Source organism: Enoplosus armatus, chromosome 2 (genome assembly GCF_043641665.1).
Source record: "Enoplosus armatus isolate fEnoArm2 chromosome 2, fEnoArm2.hap1, whole genome shotgun sequence".
Classification (NCBI taxonomy): Eukaryota; Metazoa; Chordata; class Actinopteri; order Centrarchiformes; family Enoplosidae; genus Enoplosus; species Enoplosus armatus.
Window position 1 is genome coordinate 15,129,959 of NC_092181.1, and position 17,857 is coordinate 15,147,815.

Here is a 17,857-nt window from a genome sequence, read left to right on the forward strand (position 1 = left end):
GCCTCATACAAGCACATTTATATCACAGGATGGGTATTACCCAAACATTAAAGTGCAACACACACCCGCACGTCTTGATGTGCTTCATCACAGGTTGATGCACGTCATCTCTTTGAGATATATCACTGACCTATTGACGAGCATTAACACCAATTTTATTACATTGCACGCCAGTCAATTGACGTGCATCAAATGATTCAGCAGATGTGTGTCACACTTAAAACTATAGGTAAAACCACCTACTCACTGTAGCTGCTAGTCGTACCTATCTTGTTAAATACTTAATAAGTTATGACAGCATTGACATCCGTTAACACATTTGGGTAAACGATATGTTCATTAGATTAAGTAATGGCATGAGTTCAATGGCTTTTTAACATACAGAATAAGCCTTTTTTGACAGACATGAAACATCTGGGATCACACTCCTAAAACACTTTTTTTTTTCTTTTTTAAAGTCTTTGCTGTTCATGATTTATTTGTTGTATTTGTGTATGGATGTGTCCATGACATGTATTTATTTACTTGTTACTCATTTTTGTCACGTTTGTGTCAAATTGAGCCTGTGTTGATGAGCTCTGTTGAGTCATCGTGTACTGGTTACTTGTGAATCAACAATGAACAAAAGTCATCCTAGGGGTGTAACTCGCCCGTCTATTCAGCTCCAGCTGAAGGTTGTGAAAAGGGTCTTTGAAATAGTCTGCATTGGCTTATATTGGCAATGATATCAATGTAGTTTTGAATGGAATCATTTAAAAACCTAACTTTTTGTATTGAGGTTATTGAGATCCACCTGACAGTCCACTAACAGGTTATCATCCGTGTCTCCAAAACAATTAAGACTAAAGTCACACAAAATGCTTCCTGGACCATATTTATTTTTCTCCCCATAACCAGAGGTGGTGAGTTTCCCTTTGCACAGAAAATGTCTTATCATATTGACAACACTTCTTGTGCAGTGAATGTCATAAGTGTAAAACAACAGTGTTAACAAGTGACAATGATAATGATGTATGTTCTTGTGACAGACAACCAATCAACCAATGGTCCAATAAAATGTGAGATTTCAGGATGTCCTCAAGACTAAAGCTGCTCCGTGTCTTTGTTTTAAATGCATCACAGTAGGGCCGAAACGATTCGTCGATCGACAGAAAAATAATCGGCAAGTACTATCGATGAATTGTTTGTCTTTTTTCAAGCGAAGATTGTGAAAAAAATGACAAACATTTTCCAGGATTTGCTGCTTTTCTTTGTCATATGTAATTGTAAACTGAATATCTTTGGGTTTTGTTGAATAAAGCAAGACATATGCACACATCACATTGGCCTCTGGGAAGTTGTAATGGGTATTTTTTTCACAATTCTTTGACGTTTCATAGAGTAAACAATCAGCACATTCATCAATAATGAAAATATTTGGAAAAATATACGGACAAAAACATATTACTTATTACATAACATAATATCTTACATAAAACCATGTATTGTATTGGGATATCAGTAAATAAAATATTTCTTTACAAAAATGTATAATTTGTGACACTGTACACCGGAAAATAGAATTATAAATACATTTAATAGTTCATTTAGAGCTCATAGTGCAATCATAGACGATGGATTTATTTTACATTTAATTATTGTTAAAGTAGTGATTAAAAAAATATTTAATTTAGTACAAATGATAGTATTAACATATATTAATATATTCACATTATATATCTAGGTCCTGCAAATTGCCCCAGCTGGGTCCCACCTTGACTTTGGCCTTAAGCTTTACATATAGTTTCACCGCCGACTCCATCTCCCTCTTGACTATCTGAGCAACCTGACAGAAAGGGGGGTCAGTAGAAAAACAAAGAATTATTATTCTTATTAAGTGGTCGTTTCCAGAACATGCTACCCTGTTTCTCCACGCTAAAAAACGTGCAGGAAATACACTAAATTAACGTAAAAAAAAAATCACCATTTGTTATTGCCTACGACTGGTCAATCAATTACTGCAAACAGCTGTCATTGTTAATTTAATAACTCAAATTTAAGTGATCTCATCACTCTTATCACTGGCTCTCTGTTTCCAGCTTAAGATGAGAACTCATCAATAAATACAACTGTAACTAACCTGCTCTGTCAGCCTGGAAATAACAAATCACTCGTGAAAATCTCACATACAGTGTTGTAACTTTGCAGATCTACTCCAAATACTACGGTTGAACTCATAATACAAATAACAATCTTCATACCTGTATGACGTCTTCCTCTGAGGTTTCATAGATGAGCTCATCATGCAGCTGCAGGACAAAGTAGGCTCCTCTGAGTTGAGACGTCCCAGCCCTGCGGTGATTGCTGGCTGCATAGCGGACACCATTTGACATCGTCAGACATGATTAACTTACGATACGGTGGTTATCTCATTTGTACACGGCGGGAAAAGAAGATTAAACGTAAGTGACCTGAGTGTGTGTGCTGGTGAGAGAGTGGAGCTGCAGGGTATGTTCTTCGTAGTCGTCTCTGGATGTTCACAGTGGCGAGTTTAACGATGTCTGCTGCTGAACCCTGAACAGTTGTGTTCACCGCCTGACGCTCTGCCTGGATGAGGGAGGAAGACAGAGACACAGAGGAGTTGTGAATAAATGAGAAATCACATGAATCTTACATTGCACCGCTTACAAATAAATTCTAGCAAGTTCTCATGGACAAGCATGCTTACGTGTGCTCTGATGTGCGTATTGCCGTTGGTGATCCCAGGTAGGTATCTCCGACGGCCCATCAGGGTCCGAACAAAGCCATTCTTGAAACAGGTCTTCACAGTTTCTCTAAGAAAAGCATTGATCCCTGAAACACAAGACAGAACATAATGTTTCTGTGTGGGGATTTACAATTTACTTTTGTATGTGGGATTCTAGAAAAAAATGCAACAATAATGGAGGTATTTGGGCCCAGAAAATAATGAGTGTGTAAAATGAATAGAAGAAATTAACAGCCATGTTTACCTTTGTATCTGGCCTTGAAACTCTCTATGTAGCAGGCCGCATCATTCTCTTCCACTCCCATTTGCTCCCCCAAGGACTTGGCTCCCATCCCATAGATAATGCCATAGCAAATCTGCAAAAGACCAATATATGTACACACCGGTGAGCTTACCAGTGAGAATGCATGCGTGTCCATGTTATCTTCTCCTTCCTGCCTGGTTGTACCTGTTTTGCCTGTTGCCTGAGGTTGTCGTTCACGGACTCTGGGTCGACACTTTTCCACTCAGCAGCGATGCAGCGAAACACGTCCGCTCCTCCATTCAGCACCTGGCGACACGCACAGTACATCATTTCTTTATCCGTTAACTAAGGTTTGTTATGATGTTTTCTTGCTATTTACTGACCTGCAGAAGGCGTTGATCCTTGGAGAGGTGAGCCAACACTCTCAACTCCAGCTGAGAATAATCCGCTGCCAATATCATCCCACCTACGGCAGAAAGACACAGCTGATAGAACAGTCTGAGACAAAGTTACACACAGAGAAGGTGATCACCCACACACAAAACAACTATATCATCATAGTAACCTGAAAAGGGTACAAAGGCATGTCTCATGCTGACAGAGAAGGCCGGGCCTTGTTCTGCTCTGCCAGCTGCAACTGAAGGCACCACAGAGTGTCTCTTCTTTCTGTAACAAAGCAGTAAGAGCATTAGTAGGACTCGTTCCGTCTTCTTAGCACTTACTCTTATAAACATAGGAGAAAACCCATGGAATTTACTGCATTCCCATCCACACATTGCATGTAATGTTGTGCATTAAGTTCTTTTTTCGTGTCTGTGTGTATTGTATACAATATTTTTGTTTCTACTATAGGTCTAAAACCAACATTCCCTTTATAACAAATTAAGACTTGTTTGCTATAAAGAGAGGTGTTATAGGTGTTATTATTCCTTGTGTTTGCATATATTTCCTTATCACACTATATGTATGTATTGTATTACGCATATTACCATGAAAGAGCGTAGACACATCACAAACAAACAAAGGTGAATAGTTGCCTTAGATCCAGGCAGATCAGCACACTGCACAAATTAACTCTGATATTGACATTTGAACCTTTCGCGTAATGAAAATAATATCTCATCCAGATTTTTATAAACAAGATGTGCCAGCAAGATAATACTGAAGTATTTAAATAGCTACATACTGTGTCTAAAGCAGCTGGGTGTGATGTAAAATGCATCACAAAGCGCTGGTGTGCTTTAATGAGTCTGACTGTTCTCAATTTGTTTCTCAAGAAGGCACGTTTATCCAATAGTGTGACAGTTATAAATGAGGAAGTTATGATTACAACAATAGTTATTTTACATTCTTCAAGTGCTACATTCAATCCCCTCAAGTACTCCCTGAGGGGTCCCAGACCTCACCAAGCCACGCGCTCATAGATCAGGTGCAGTGAACTTTGACCTACCCTGGTTTGGTGTTCATGTGGCAGCTGTCTTGTGAAGGTGGGCTCTCACCCACCACCGTGGCCATGTGTATCTCAAAGTCTTTGGGGACGTTCTGTATGTTGGGCTCAGTGAAACTCACTCTACCTGACAACAGAATGAGCTGCGTCACTGCATGATTTATATTTACATTCACAACAGTATGAATTTATGATATCAAGGCGTGTCTACGTGAAACACATTACATACGGTAAAGACAGGTACATGTAATGTGTTTGTCTATCTGTGTGTGTATGGGTTTTACCTGTGGCTGTGTGTGTCTGGGCGATGGGGTATATTCTGTCCATGGTCAGTGTAGGGTGGTGTTGCTTCTCCCTCTGCAGGGGGAACACCACTTTAGTCAGGGCGTTGGTGATCCGCCTCCACTCCAGAATCACACCTGGCAACAGGTGCAGCGGGCGAAGCTTCTCCAGAACATCCTGACAACATTTCAGTTTAAACATCGTGACCACTTCATTTCACAAATATGAGCTTATCACTCCCCAACAGTACAATATACCGTGTAATTTCCTGACGGCAGCAGCAAGAATGTCATGTAATGCAAAATGGCTTCACCTTGGTGGTGCTGAACTGCTTTCCAAGTCGTACTCTGCCACCGCCTCTCCTGGTGTAGCCAAGAGTCTTCTTACTTTTCGATCCACCCACGTCACCGTTTGGAGGCAGATGGAGCTCTAAAAACAACACCTACAGTACAGCGGACATGTCAGAAAATGTCTGTTTTACTCTGCTTTGCTGTACTTTTCTGAGTAATTTGGATTTTGATTGAAAAACATGGCTGGGATAAAGAAGGTGCGTCAGACCTGCGCTATGTCATCGATGCTGGTGAGGGAGAAGCTGTGTCCGGCCAGGCTGTAAGCCTGAGATTCCAGCGCCGTGAGTTTGGCTTGCATCACGTGTTTTTGTCGTTCACACTCTTCAACACTGAAGCCCACTCCATTCAATTCCAACAGAGCCAAACACACCTGGGAGGGCATCTCAATGCTCCTGAATAAGTCTGACACATGCGCACAAAAACATCACTAATGTTTGCTACAGTTCTTACCACTAAATAAGTAAATATTTCATGAATGTCTGTTAAGAGTGTTTGCTCTTAATACCAAGCATGCCGTCTTTCTCTAACAGGCCAGTGAGATGGTTCATGACAGCGTGTACGAGCACACTCTTGGTCGCTGCCCTAACACGAGGACAGTGTGAATGCGCATTCCCGAGTCCGTCCAGCAGCGGTAATTCCTCGGGACAGTAGACAGTCACCATGTTGGGCAGAGTCCTCTCCTCACTGCCAGGGTCCATCAGCCAGCACGCCACCTATGGTAAACATTCAAAACACTCACTTTGCTGTATTATGAAGTTTGTTTCTGGCGTTTTATAAAAGGTTCTTAACATAACAAATATTTTGTTTCTTTTGTGTTACTATTAAATGTTCTCTAATTTCTATGTGATTATATCACAATTCAAATGATTCTGACAGCAAAAGTTTTTGTAGAAAAATAGGACAATCCCAGTGAACTTCAGTGCATGCATTGCTGTCTTATTACCAGGGTTTGCACGTTTCTATCTATATACTGTCTACATATGTGCATGAAAATGAGTGTGTGCTCATGATTTCCCTCACCTTGGGATCTTCACAATTTCCCTCCAAGCTGATACCACAGCTCAGGACCAGCATCTTGTACACCTGTATGATGTCATACGTGACAACCACACCTCCTCCATGACCAGCCGATGGCCTGCTCAGACAGGCCTTCACCTGCGCCAGCCTCTCACTTACTGGCAAATCATCACCCAATGGAGGAGGGGCCAGACTGGAACTCAAACCTGGGAGGGGGGGGGGGGGGCAGACGGGCTGAACTAAGAAAACACTTTTGGAGTGAGCTTGTGCATACATGCATGCAGGTTTGTGTCTATACCTTTGCTCTGCTCTTGCTGCAGAGACATGTAGTACGCATCTCTTGCTCCCCAGCAGATGGACAGTCCAATTAACACCAGTCCATCACTGTCTCTTACTGGAAAACCGTTGGCCCTGTGGAGCTTCTGATGAGCTGCTGACGCTGCACAGAAAACACATGCATGGACGAGGAGACTGCACACAACACAGGCTATGCTTATAATGTGTTGTGTTGTAGGTAATGAAGCAAAAACACAAATGCAAGAAAGGAGACTTCTCCTCAGCAAATTGACAGATGTTGTCAATCTTTGGGTTAGAGCTTGGTAACAATTTCTATCACATTTTACTGTCAGTTTATTATACTGTCACTTCTATACATGTTTATCGGTTACCTCTCTTATGTCTCCCTCCTATTTCCCCCTCAGGCTGCTGTCTGTGCTCCCTCTTTTCACAGGCCAAAGCCAGAGAGTACCGCTCCTTTGTCTTCCACTCATTAATGAAAGTGTAGAAGAGGCGCCTGTCACTTGCCACATCTATGATGGAGAAGGTCCCCGAGTTGCTGGAACAGAGCGATGCGTCCTGGGACAGCTGAAGAGTGAAGCCTTCATCGATCACAGGCGATTCTCCATCAGAGGGAAGCTTCGGCCTTGGGGAGGATGGAGAAGGTCGGGGAGGGCTGAGATTCTGGTCAGCGTGTAGCAGGGGTTTTGTTTTTGAACTTGGAACAGGTAGAGTCTTTGGTTTCTGTCTCAGCTGGTGTTCGTGGCTGTGCTCATATGTGGAATTAGGCTGTTTAGTGTCAGCAACAGCTTCTGAGATGTCATCACTGTGTCCTGGGCCAGATTTAGCACATTTTGTGATTGCTGGTCTACGTGGCAGGAGGGCTGAGGGAGTCGACTGGTTGAGTGGCTTAACGGTGAGAGGCGATAGGACAGATGAGGTGGTCAGTTTTACTCTGGGTGTGACAGGTGGCGTTTCCTGAGTTGGGGGAATGAGATCACCAGCAGAGCCTGGTCTCTCTGTTACATCCTCACTGTCACGTCTTGAGGGTTGTTCTTCTCGGGAATCGCTTTCAGGAGCAACAACCTGCACGTTCTGCTTTCCCCTTTTTCTGCCCACCTGTATTGAAGGCTGAGGTAGATCTGGAACTTCTGCTGTATTTGCAGCATTTGTGAGTGTATGAGTGGCTGTGAGTCCTGTTGTAGTGTTTTGCCAGGGCTGCTCAGACATACTAGGCCAACGGTCAAATATCTCTTGTAAACCAGGGCTGCAATAAAGAGGTGCATTTTGGACACGTGGGTGTTTTAAAACAGCATCATCTGGCAATAAAGCATTAATTTCCTCTTCCTTTTCCTCCATTCCTTTTCTTTCTGCTTGTTGCCCATTTTCACCCTCTTCATTCATCGTTTCCTGTCTCCTGCCTGGTTTATTGTCATTTTGCGCATTATTATGCCGTTTACTTTTGTGTGTATGGCCTTGATAATCACTGGCTTTAGCCTTGTCGTACTCATTTTGAGTTGTGGTGGTAGTTGTAGTAGTGGGTTCTGGCAGCTGTTCTTCAGGCAGAACGTGGTCTGTACTGGGTTGCTGAGCTGTATGATGACTGGCTTCTTGCTCTTTTTGAGTTCTCTCTGTGTGTTTGAGCAAGCTCTGCCTCTCCAGAAAGTGTTCGCCCACCAGCAGCGAGTCGCCCCACTCAGACAGGTTGAAGGAGGACTCGCCCCACTGGATTGCCTCCTGCTTTTCCGCCTCCTGATTGGTGAGAAGCTCGCTGCGCCTCTGCTCCTGGGTCGACGGAGGACGGCACCTGTCTCCGATTTCCTGGCCAACAGATCCCTCTTCGTCTGACTGGCCATGGATCTCGGGTGGGCTCAGACCAGCTAGTAGAGAACTGTCATACAGGCTGTCGAACAGGAAGCTACTGCTTCTGTTGACACTCTCAGAGGCAGCCTGATCGGCACCGAGGGCCTCATCCTCATCACCACCTTCATCTTTATCTTCAACTACATTATCACCACCTGGACCAGGAGAAATCTGTAAAAACAACATAATTTTAAGAGGCAAACTATTTGAATACGTTTGATGTTTATAATCAGTTCATAATAGATGATTTTGGTCACTCACCTGGTGGCTGGTGTTAAGGATGAGCTCCATCTGGCTATCTGTGACAGAAATATTGAATCTGGGAAATGCATTGTCAGAGGCTCCAAGCCTGTGACTTTCCTCATTTGTGTCCTTATCCAGCTCTACAGCCGCTTCTACCATTTCCTCCTCTCTTATCTTTTTTGTTTCCACCGACTGATTCGTACCTCCATCATTCCCATCTCTGTGTTGGCATGTCTGTTGAACAATGATTCTCTCAGTCTGAGTGTCCAGTTCAAAGCTGTCACCAAAACTCTCTTCTCCTTTTTTAACAGCTCCCTCAGCTTCTTTGTCTCTCTCATCTCCTGCGTACAGCTCGGGAGATGAAAACTTATCTACCTCTCCGTCGTCTATCCTTCTTCGCTTGGCCTCGGGAGAGAATAAGGGAACAGAGGTAGGAGAGACAGGCAGGGGAGAGTCTAACATATCTGCATTTGTGGGTGCAGAAACACCAGGAGGCGTTTCTTGCACAGGGCCAGGGGCTTGAACAGTCGTAGGCACCTGGCCTGCAGGCGCTGACTTTTGGACTGAAGAAACTACTGTGGGTTTTGCGTGTGATGTCTGTGCAGTCTCTACATTGTCTTGTAGGCTTTTGTCAGTCTGTATAGAGTGGAGGACTTTGCTTAAGGCTCTCGAGTGTTTCAGTCTACCTGGCTGCACAGGTGAGGCAGCGAGCCCTGTGATATTATCTCCATTTGATGTCCTTGTAGGAACACTGTGTTGTTCTTCTACTCTGGATACTGGAGCTCTAAACCGAGGAGGGGGCATTGGGGAAAGAGACGGCTGAGGACGTGACATCGGTTGAAGCAGGGGGCTGGATACAATCGCAGCCAATTCCTGTGTCAGGCTCCTTTCAGGAACAGGACGACGTGCTTGATGACTCTCTTCTCTGATTGAGACAACCCCTTTACCTGTCTCCCCGTCCTTTGGCTCTGCTTTTTTGCGCTCGTCCCCTCCTTGCTTTGACCTTGTGTGCTTTTGTGTTTCTCTTTTTTCATCTGGATCTTCTGAGTCATTTGCCAATAATGCTTTTTTATTTGTCTCATCTTTTTTTGTTTCTTTGTTTCTTTCCACTTGCACTTCATTGCCTGGCTCTCTGCTGTCATCCTTCCTCTGCTCCTCCATTTTTCTGTTTACTACTGTGTCTTCAGACTTTGACTTCCCTTGCTCTCTCTTGGCGTCTGCTTTCTCTATTTTCCTTTCAGACATCCTTTTCTCACATTTATATTCGTCCTTATTCTCCTCTCCATGTCTGTCAATATCTCTGCTCTCACTTTTCTCGACCCCGTCTCCTTCTTTGTGATCTTTAATCTTGTCCATCTGTGCTTCATGAGAGCTGATACGTGAGGCAGACGAGGAGTCTGAGTCCCCGCTGTGATGGTCATCCGGGTTGTTTACAGCAGGGGCACCAGATGGAAGTGTTGTCGGGTCCCACTGAACTCCTAACTGGGCCAGGTCTTCCTGAAGGAGGAGCCTTGCCTCAGACACTATCTCAACGGCGGCTTCCTGTTCCGTCAGGGCCCGACCACCGGTGACCCACACACAGCGGAGGCTCCGTCTCTCAGCCGCCTCCACTTCACTCTCATCCACTGCGCGCTTAGAGCTGAGACAGACAGTAAAATAAGCTTTACACCTGGGGTCATGATTATAGATTAGTGTGCTGATGCTACACTGTACAAGTTTACAGGAACGTACCTACTTCTATCTATTTATTTAAATGGAAAACTTTTGTATTGCAGTCTACTACAACTATTTTGGATGTATTTGAAATGTCTTTTATATATATATATATTTGTATGTATTATTGTCTCTGTATTCCCACTCTCTGGGATTGATGTACTTTTGATTGAGTTTTCATTGTGTACTTTTTGAATTGTTAATTGTTTGGAAATGATCATCCCAGGCCAGTCAGATGGTTAACCACACCTGTCATTATAGAACCTTTTAGCCTACAACGTTTTAATCTTTATATACATATATATATATATAAATATCAATTTGTGGTTTGGGTTTAATGTGCAGGATTTACTCTTTTCATTAATGCCATTGGATTGGACTGACAACTGCATTAACTTAAAACATTTAGATCAACTGAAGGTGATTCATTTTTCATTATGGTACTATATACTATCTTTTCAGCGCCTGTGCCTCATGTGCCGGCACCACTGAGCTGCCGTTATCCAAGTTTGTCTTGAAAATACAGGTCCTTCCTTGCCTTAGTGTGAGGTTTACATGAGTTATCTGTACCTTTCTTTTTGATAGGCTAATTTAAAAGTGGAAAATAGAGTGTTTTTAGCTATGACTTCTTTACTTCATCATAGAAAACACTCTTGTTAATGTGTGTAAGCTGAGAGCGGAAATAAGTGCTATTTTATATACTCGTCTCGGCAGCTGGCCCTTAATTTGAAATAGCCTGTGTGCTGTAAAGAGGCTCATATCCTTGTTTACCTAATATGCATTTATATCTTAATGGAACACACACAAACACACACTTACCTCTTAAATGGGACAGCATTCCTCAAGGCTTTCTCCACATCAGCCACAGTAGCCCTGGCTAGTTCAGCAACAGTGCAGAGGCCTTGTGCGTAGAGTGTTCTGGCTCGCGCTGCATTCAGGAGGGAAACCCTGACAAGGTCGACCAGCTCCCTCTGGACTCCAAAGCTCAGCCTGGTCTGGTACTGGGACAACAGTAGCTCCATGTTGTGCCAGCCCAGACGCTTGCAGAACACTGTTACCATACCTGAAGGGATGGTGGACAGGTCAGAGTGTTCCTGTCAGCTGATTTAGAGTCACTGAATTGCTAATGTGTTGCTTTTTGGTTTTCTTTCTGTTTACATTGATCATTGATAATAAACACCATAATTAGTATGATATATACTCACGCACAGAGCCACACTTAAGCACCCCCCCCCCCCCCCCACTGAGTCTGAATTACACTAGGACCTCATAAACCCTCTCACAGTAACTTGATGCAAGAAGCATGAGCACTTTAGAATGATGGATATGTGTCTCTGAAAGAAGCATGTAGGTGCCGAAACATCAGCTAATGGAATGGAGTCTATGCTGTACTGTATGTCCGTCAGTCTAAAGTGTTCCTGGCTCTTGCATCAAGTTACTATGCTTGTAACTGCCCTCCCTCTTTCATGTAAAGCCTTGTGAAGAATTCAAAGTCTATATATTCTATAGGGTAACATGTCACGTACCTGCATACGAAGAAGCAGACTGCTGGAGAGACTGTAGCTGCCCACGATTGCAGTTGTATTTGGATGCCACTGTTCCCAAAGGCACCTCACTCACCAGATCCTGTAGCACAAGGGTTGTGAAAAACCTGTGAAGAGATAACAGATAGACAAAAGTCCTATGTGATCAAACCATCTCTAAAGAACTTTATATGTTGTTTGACTCTCAGGGGATAAATCCTTGAGTGGTTTTGTTTTACGGTCTCTCTTCTGAGTCACCTTTTATTCAAGGGCCACAATGTCAAGGATCAAGGTGCATAAAGGAAGCACAAGAGAACAAACATATGGATAGAATAAGCTAATCATGAACATTAACCATCCATAAACTAGAACTATATATAAAATATAATGTTCGATAGCTGGTTGTTACATTCATCCAAAACTGAACATTATAAGCTTCACAAAGTTACCTTTATTGATCTTTTATTGATCATGTAATTGTGCTCCCATGGTATACTATACAAACTATAAAGTGTATAACTGTGACTATAGTTTACCATTAAATTAGATTTTGTTTCCAAGCTACGAGTGTTTAAAATTATAATTCTCATATTTTGGATTCCTCCATGAACTGTCAATGACGTTTTACTTCAACAACAGAAAACAACATGAGGGGGACTATTAGCCAATACTATGATCTACATACAGTTTGTGTAATTAAAATAAACCATACCGTTTATGAATAGCCATCTGTCTACGCTGCTTCTCTGTCTTGGCGACAAGTTTGCCGCTGACAGATCGTGCAAGAAAACCTTCCTGGACGCCCACCAGCTCCGCTACTCTCTTCATCGATGACGAGAGCTGCTCCCACAGACAGAAGAACTGATACCAATCTATGGTAGTCCACTCTGCGTACAACGGGGTGATCTGAGGAGTTTTAAGGAGAGGACATTTTTGGTCCAAGGAAACTGCGAGCTAGAGTTCAGATTACAATTAGGAATGTATTGGTGAGGGATCAGGGATGATAGGGAGTGAATGAAGTTGACAGAAACTTAATAATACAAGATATGTGCATGTGTACCAGATACAAAATGTGCAAGTCATTTTCCAGTACAAAGCCCTTCATGGCCCGTTGGAGATCTGCAAATATTCCCACAGCCTCAGGAGGGGAGAGGGAGGAGGAAAGGGTGGCGGCACCAAGTTGAGTCGGACAGTAACGCTCCTCTGGATATGCAAAGACATCATGTACAGTAGTTATCGTAATGACAAAGGTGGTAAAGCTGATACTTTGCCTTGTACACTGTAAAACGAAATGACATAAATACAGAGAACGCTCGCATTATTCTTCAATAATTGAATCAAGTAAGAACACTTTTGTACCAATGGTTCAATTTGTTCCTAAAAGTCTGCTTTCATCACATGTCAAGATATGAAGAATTGAACATGAAAAAGACAGTACCTTGTCCGTCCTTCTGAATACTAATGAATTCATTGTCCATCAGCCATTCAACACAGGCCTCAATAGCTCCTTTGTTGGTCTCCTCATTTGATTCTTCTTTGCCGTCACATTTCATGCTGGCAGCCAGCAGTGAGCACGAAGCATATGACCTCACATCCTGTGGCGTGCTGGCTACACCTCCAACAATGATCTGCATGTTGGGACGATTCAAATTAGGGACATAAAACAAAGAGCCCACGGGGCAGAAATCTGTTTTTGGATTTGGAATTAATCGTGATCTATTTACGGCCATACCTCTAGGATGGCTCGCAGCATGCTGGTGGTGACACCGTCTCCCTCCCTTTTCACCAGGCAGCTGCTGATTGGCTGAAGAGCACCCTTAAGGAGAATAATACCTTTCTGACGCTCTGCTTCCTTACACACCAGCACACTCTCACCTGAAAGAGGACGAAACAAAATGACGTGAGACCAAAAGAGAGATGTTTTTAAATTCACTTTTCAACTGACATGTGCTCGATTATTATCACACAAGACTGCTGATCATGTTTTGTTCTGCACTCTGGAATAACAACGAATAAGCAATAATTCAACCTTTTTTCTTTAATTATTTGCCCCCTTCTTGCCTCCATACCTATAGTGTCTACCCCTTTCCTCCCCGCTCGTCCAGCCATCTGTTTGTATGTGAGCGGGTCCAACAAGTGTCCATTGAAGGTGGGGGTTCGAATGATGACCCTGCGAGCTGGGAGATTAACCCCTGAAGAGAGGGTCGAGGTGGCAGCCAGGACTCTGACCATGCCCTGACGAAAAGCTCCCTCCAACACGTCACGCTCATCAAACGTCAAACCTACAGAGGCAAACTTTATCTCATTTATATAATAAAAAAACAGTACCATTCAGAGTGAACTTTGCTGCGGTTAAGAAGTTGTGTGAGTGTGTTCACCGGCGTGGTGGAAGGCCACCCCCCATGGCACGGTTCGCTGTAGGATGGGGTCCAAACCAGCTGGAGTTCGTCGCAGCTGGGCTATAACATCCACTAGTCCCTCCCAATCCAGACACACCTGCCGAGTCTCTGCTTCGCCCTGACAATCTGAAAGGATGCGACCAGGATCTAGACTTTCTTGTTCAACGCATCAGTTTAACATGACTCTTGAACCAAATAACTACTGTAATATCTGTACAGAACAAGCTACAGTTTGACTTCACTATTAAATACAGAAAAAGTTAAATGTAAAGTAAATTATTTTGAGATCCATTTAAATTCCAGGCACCAGCATGTCTGAGGTTGTAGAATTCTCTGGCGATGCTGTCTGCCAGTTTCTCACACCAGTTCTTCGAGGGGCAGAACAGCAGCACAGAGCGGCCCTCTCTCACAGTCTCATAGCACAAGCTCACTATGTGGTCATCATCCCCCTTTATGAAAGTGCAATTACACATAAAACATGATTATGTTACTGGTCTTGAGAGAGCAGGCATCATTCATGATCACACAATATCCGAACTACGCTCAATTACCTTAATGTGGAGCGCGGGAGTAAATTGCCGGACCACAGAGAGGCTCTTGTCATAGATGTTGCAGCCCACCTTGAGGTGCTCCTGCAGGGGCACAGGCCTGTAGTCTGTCTGGTAAAGCTCTGCGCCTAACCAGCTAGCCAGGAGGGAGAGGTTAGGCAAGGTGGCGCTCATACCTATGATCTGTACACCTTCAGAAAGAGACCTGCAGACAGAGTTGTACACATTAACACATGTAGCAGACGAACAGAGTTTTTAAACACTGAAGCTGTTACACAAGACAAAGGTACAGACATACTAATGGACACAAACCCAGTGGTGTTCTGCTTCTGTGCAATATAGCGGATTTTGGTTAAGAGTAGTTCTAGCAGGTATCCTCTTCCAGAATCTCCAACCATATGCAACTCATCCACCACCACCATACCTAGTGGTACAAAAATAACATACACTAACTCATACTGTATGTTTTATATTCAAGAAAACACACAATACAATTATCACTGGTATATTACCTAGTAGACCCATATTGTCCTCTTCAATGAGTCTGTTAATGAGAGAATTGGCTTTCTCTATGGTGCAAACAGCCACATCCAGTGCTGTGAACCCTCCAGCAGCCGACGTGCTGCCCATATATCCCTCCACGCGAACTCCTGCCTCTTCAAATACACTCTAATAAAGGTCAGAGGAGCAAGTCTGTTAGACACACACACAAACACACAACGTTCCAAAACAACATGCATGTATTTTTTCTGTCCGCCTCTCCCTCACCTGAAGGTAGTGCATCTTCTCTTTGGCCACAGAGACGAATGGCAGAATGAAGAGAGCTTTTCTTTTAGTCTCCAACACACGCTTCAACATCAGCAGCTCCGACACCAGAGTTTTCCCAGCACTTGTGGGGGCTGAAAAAGAAGAAATATAAACCTGAAACTGACAGTGACTGACTCCTTGAATCACTCAGAGAGACGTTGAGTTTTCTTACCAGAGTACACCAGGTTACCTCCCTGCAGCACCTGTCCGACAGCGAGGCACTGAGCCTGCCATTCGAACATGTGGGTCACTCCGTGCTTCTGGTAGCGCTCCAGGACAGGTTTTGGTAAGCCCCAACTGGATAGCAGCAGCTCTTCAGCTTGCCCCGCGGGAGCACACAAGGCAATACCTACAGTAGAGCACAAGTAAAATACTCCTTTTACACATGGTATTAAATCAAACTGGTGGCAGGAGACGCAATCTAATGTCAGACATAAATGTAATGCAGTTTAATTATACAATCTGGACGAGAGATACGTTCACACAATTTGCAAGGGCAACTGCCCCAGGGCCCCAAAAGCTCCAGGCTTACTGTGTGTTCAATGGTCTTTTATTAGATTACATTTGAGACTATTCATTCATATCTTGCTCTGCAATATTTATTTTTTCTGTTTTATTCAAATCGTATTTTTCTCTTTAAATCTTTTATATGTCTTATGTAAAGCACTTTGATTTCACTTTTGTGCTCATATGTTGCTAAGTTTCTAAATTGAAGTTTATACATGTAGTATTACTACACCCAAGTAGTGTTCTAGTGTGGAAAAACTGCAAAGCACAGAGAGTGGGAGGAAAAGGTGAGTTAATAGCGGCTCTAGCAGGTTGATCCAGCCATGACAAGGTGTTGAAGGAGTCAATAACACAGAGAAACAAAAACAATGGCACAAAATATCAACCTCTGATAGGTTTTATAAGTGTACTTAAATGACTTCACCTGGCTGAGGTAAAGTGTCACTCAGAGTACTGAGGTCTAAGCCACTGGGGACCGTGAGTACAGAGGCGGACTGATTCTGTAATGACTGCTGGAGTTTGGCCTTCTTCATTGCCGCTGCGAGGCGGGTGGGGCTAAACAAGATGTAGTCCCTGGATACATCCAGGGGTGGATCAGCATCCACGTTTGGCCGCCTTTTGTCTTTGCCAAGAGGAGAGCTCTTTCTTCTGGACGCAGGTTTCTGCCCACTGAAACACGCAAAGTAAGACGAACATTTGTTAACAGAAAAGTACAGAAGCAGATAATTCAAACAAAAGAAGATCTGGGCAAGTTTAGACTCACTTGGTGGAGCTGCCTGCTTGCTGAGGTTTTTTTATTTCTTGACTGGATGGTCCATTGATGCAGCTAGAGGCTGGTGATGGCTGGATGTTCTCTGCAGCCCTCTGAGCATGCTCCGCTTCCGAGTCCTCACTGAAGAGAAGCCTCTGAGCAAGGTCTTTGCATTCAGCTCTCCACCCTGGTCTCTTACAATCACCACTACGCCCACACACTCTGTCCTGGTTGCTGGTGGCACTGGTGTCACTCTCCCTCTTATTGTCTGCAACTGGTGCAAGAGACCGTAAAGGGGCAAAGACAGCTGATGATGCTGGCTCCTCCTGCGCATCTCTGTTTACTGCTGTTGGACAAGCATTGTCAGCTGCAGGCTTCACAGGGTCTACAGCATCCAACACCTGCAGCATCTCTTCATCCAGAGCTAATGTGGATTCTCCCAGTGGAAACGCTGCCCCTCCACCCTAAAATGGAGATTAATGCATGTCATTTGTGATCTATGTAGAAAAACTCTCTGTCAAGCTGTCACACTCACCATGAGGCCGCCTCTGCTGATGTTTGTTTTGTCTGGCAGATAACCGGCTTTCTGCAACAGTCTGTCTCCGTCTGGTGGCTCATCAGGAGCTTGGAAGCTGTGCACAGGTAAGACTGATGTCCATCAATAGAATTCAGTTACGCAGATTGGAAGATGTCTCCAGGCAACAGGAGGAATCTGGTCCGGATTCTTCTAAATCGGCCGACATTATAAATGAAGTGAAATTGTGACTTAAACTTACCCTTTCTTCTTCTTGATCTGGTGCTGCCCCATGTAGCTTTTCTTTTTCAGAGAAGGACCTGAGGTGCTCATACTGAAGAGGTTGTACTGTTTTTGACAAACGCGTGAGTAGCTGGATGTAAATTAACATGACATCAGTTTGACTCCTGACCCGAGTTTATAAACTATATTTAACGACATGTATCAAAGATAAGAAAGCGGAAACAAGCGTCGCCGTAGAAATTAATTATTTTGGTTGCTAAGAGCACACATCTGAAATCAAAAAGTCCGCCGTAGCGCCGCCCCGGTGCTACACCAAAACAGTTCGACGGAAACAATTAACGAATACAAAGATTCCCATGCACAACAACTACCAACACTAATATT

At 43.6% G+C, this 17,857-nt stretch overlaps 1 protein-coding gene across 1 annotated transcript; it reads right to left on the reverse strand.

The window, feature by feature from the left end:
* Positions 1–1,711: 1,711 nt before the first annotated feature.
* On the reverse strand, positions 1,712–17,563 carry polq (polymerase (DNA directed), theta). Its single transcript, XM_070915148.1, has 35 exons — positions 17,493–17,563; positions 17,252–17,348; positions 16,729–17,180; positions 16,390–16,634; positions 15,631–15,807; positions 15,420–15,550; positions 15,164–15,320; positions 14,964–15,075; positions 14,655–14,856; positions 14,411–14,552; positions 14,083–14,229; positions 13,774–13,986; positions 13,437–13,579; positions 13,143–13,332; positions 12,765–12,907; positions 12,417–12,610; positions 11,708–11,832; positions 11,001–11,244; positions 8,487–10,107; positions 6,755–8,396; positions 6,385–6,525; positions 6,090–6,292; positions 5,575–5,782; positions 5,278–5,471; positions 5,033–5,161; positions 4,722–4,896; positions 4,441–4,564; positions 3,539–3,656; positions 3,374–3,475; positions 3,195–3,296; positions 2,991–3,102; positions 2,708–2,832; positions 2,451–2,586; positions 2,241–2,347; positions 1,712–1,825 (listed from the first exon to the last, which is right to left on the reverse strand). Exons 1-35 carry the CDS (start codon positions 17,561–17,563, stop codon positions 1,712–1,714), a joined length of 8,538 nt encoding a protein of 2,845 aa, XP_070771249.1.
* Positions 17,564–17,857: the final 294 nt, after the last annotated feature.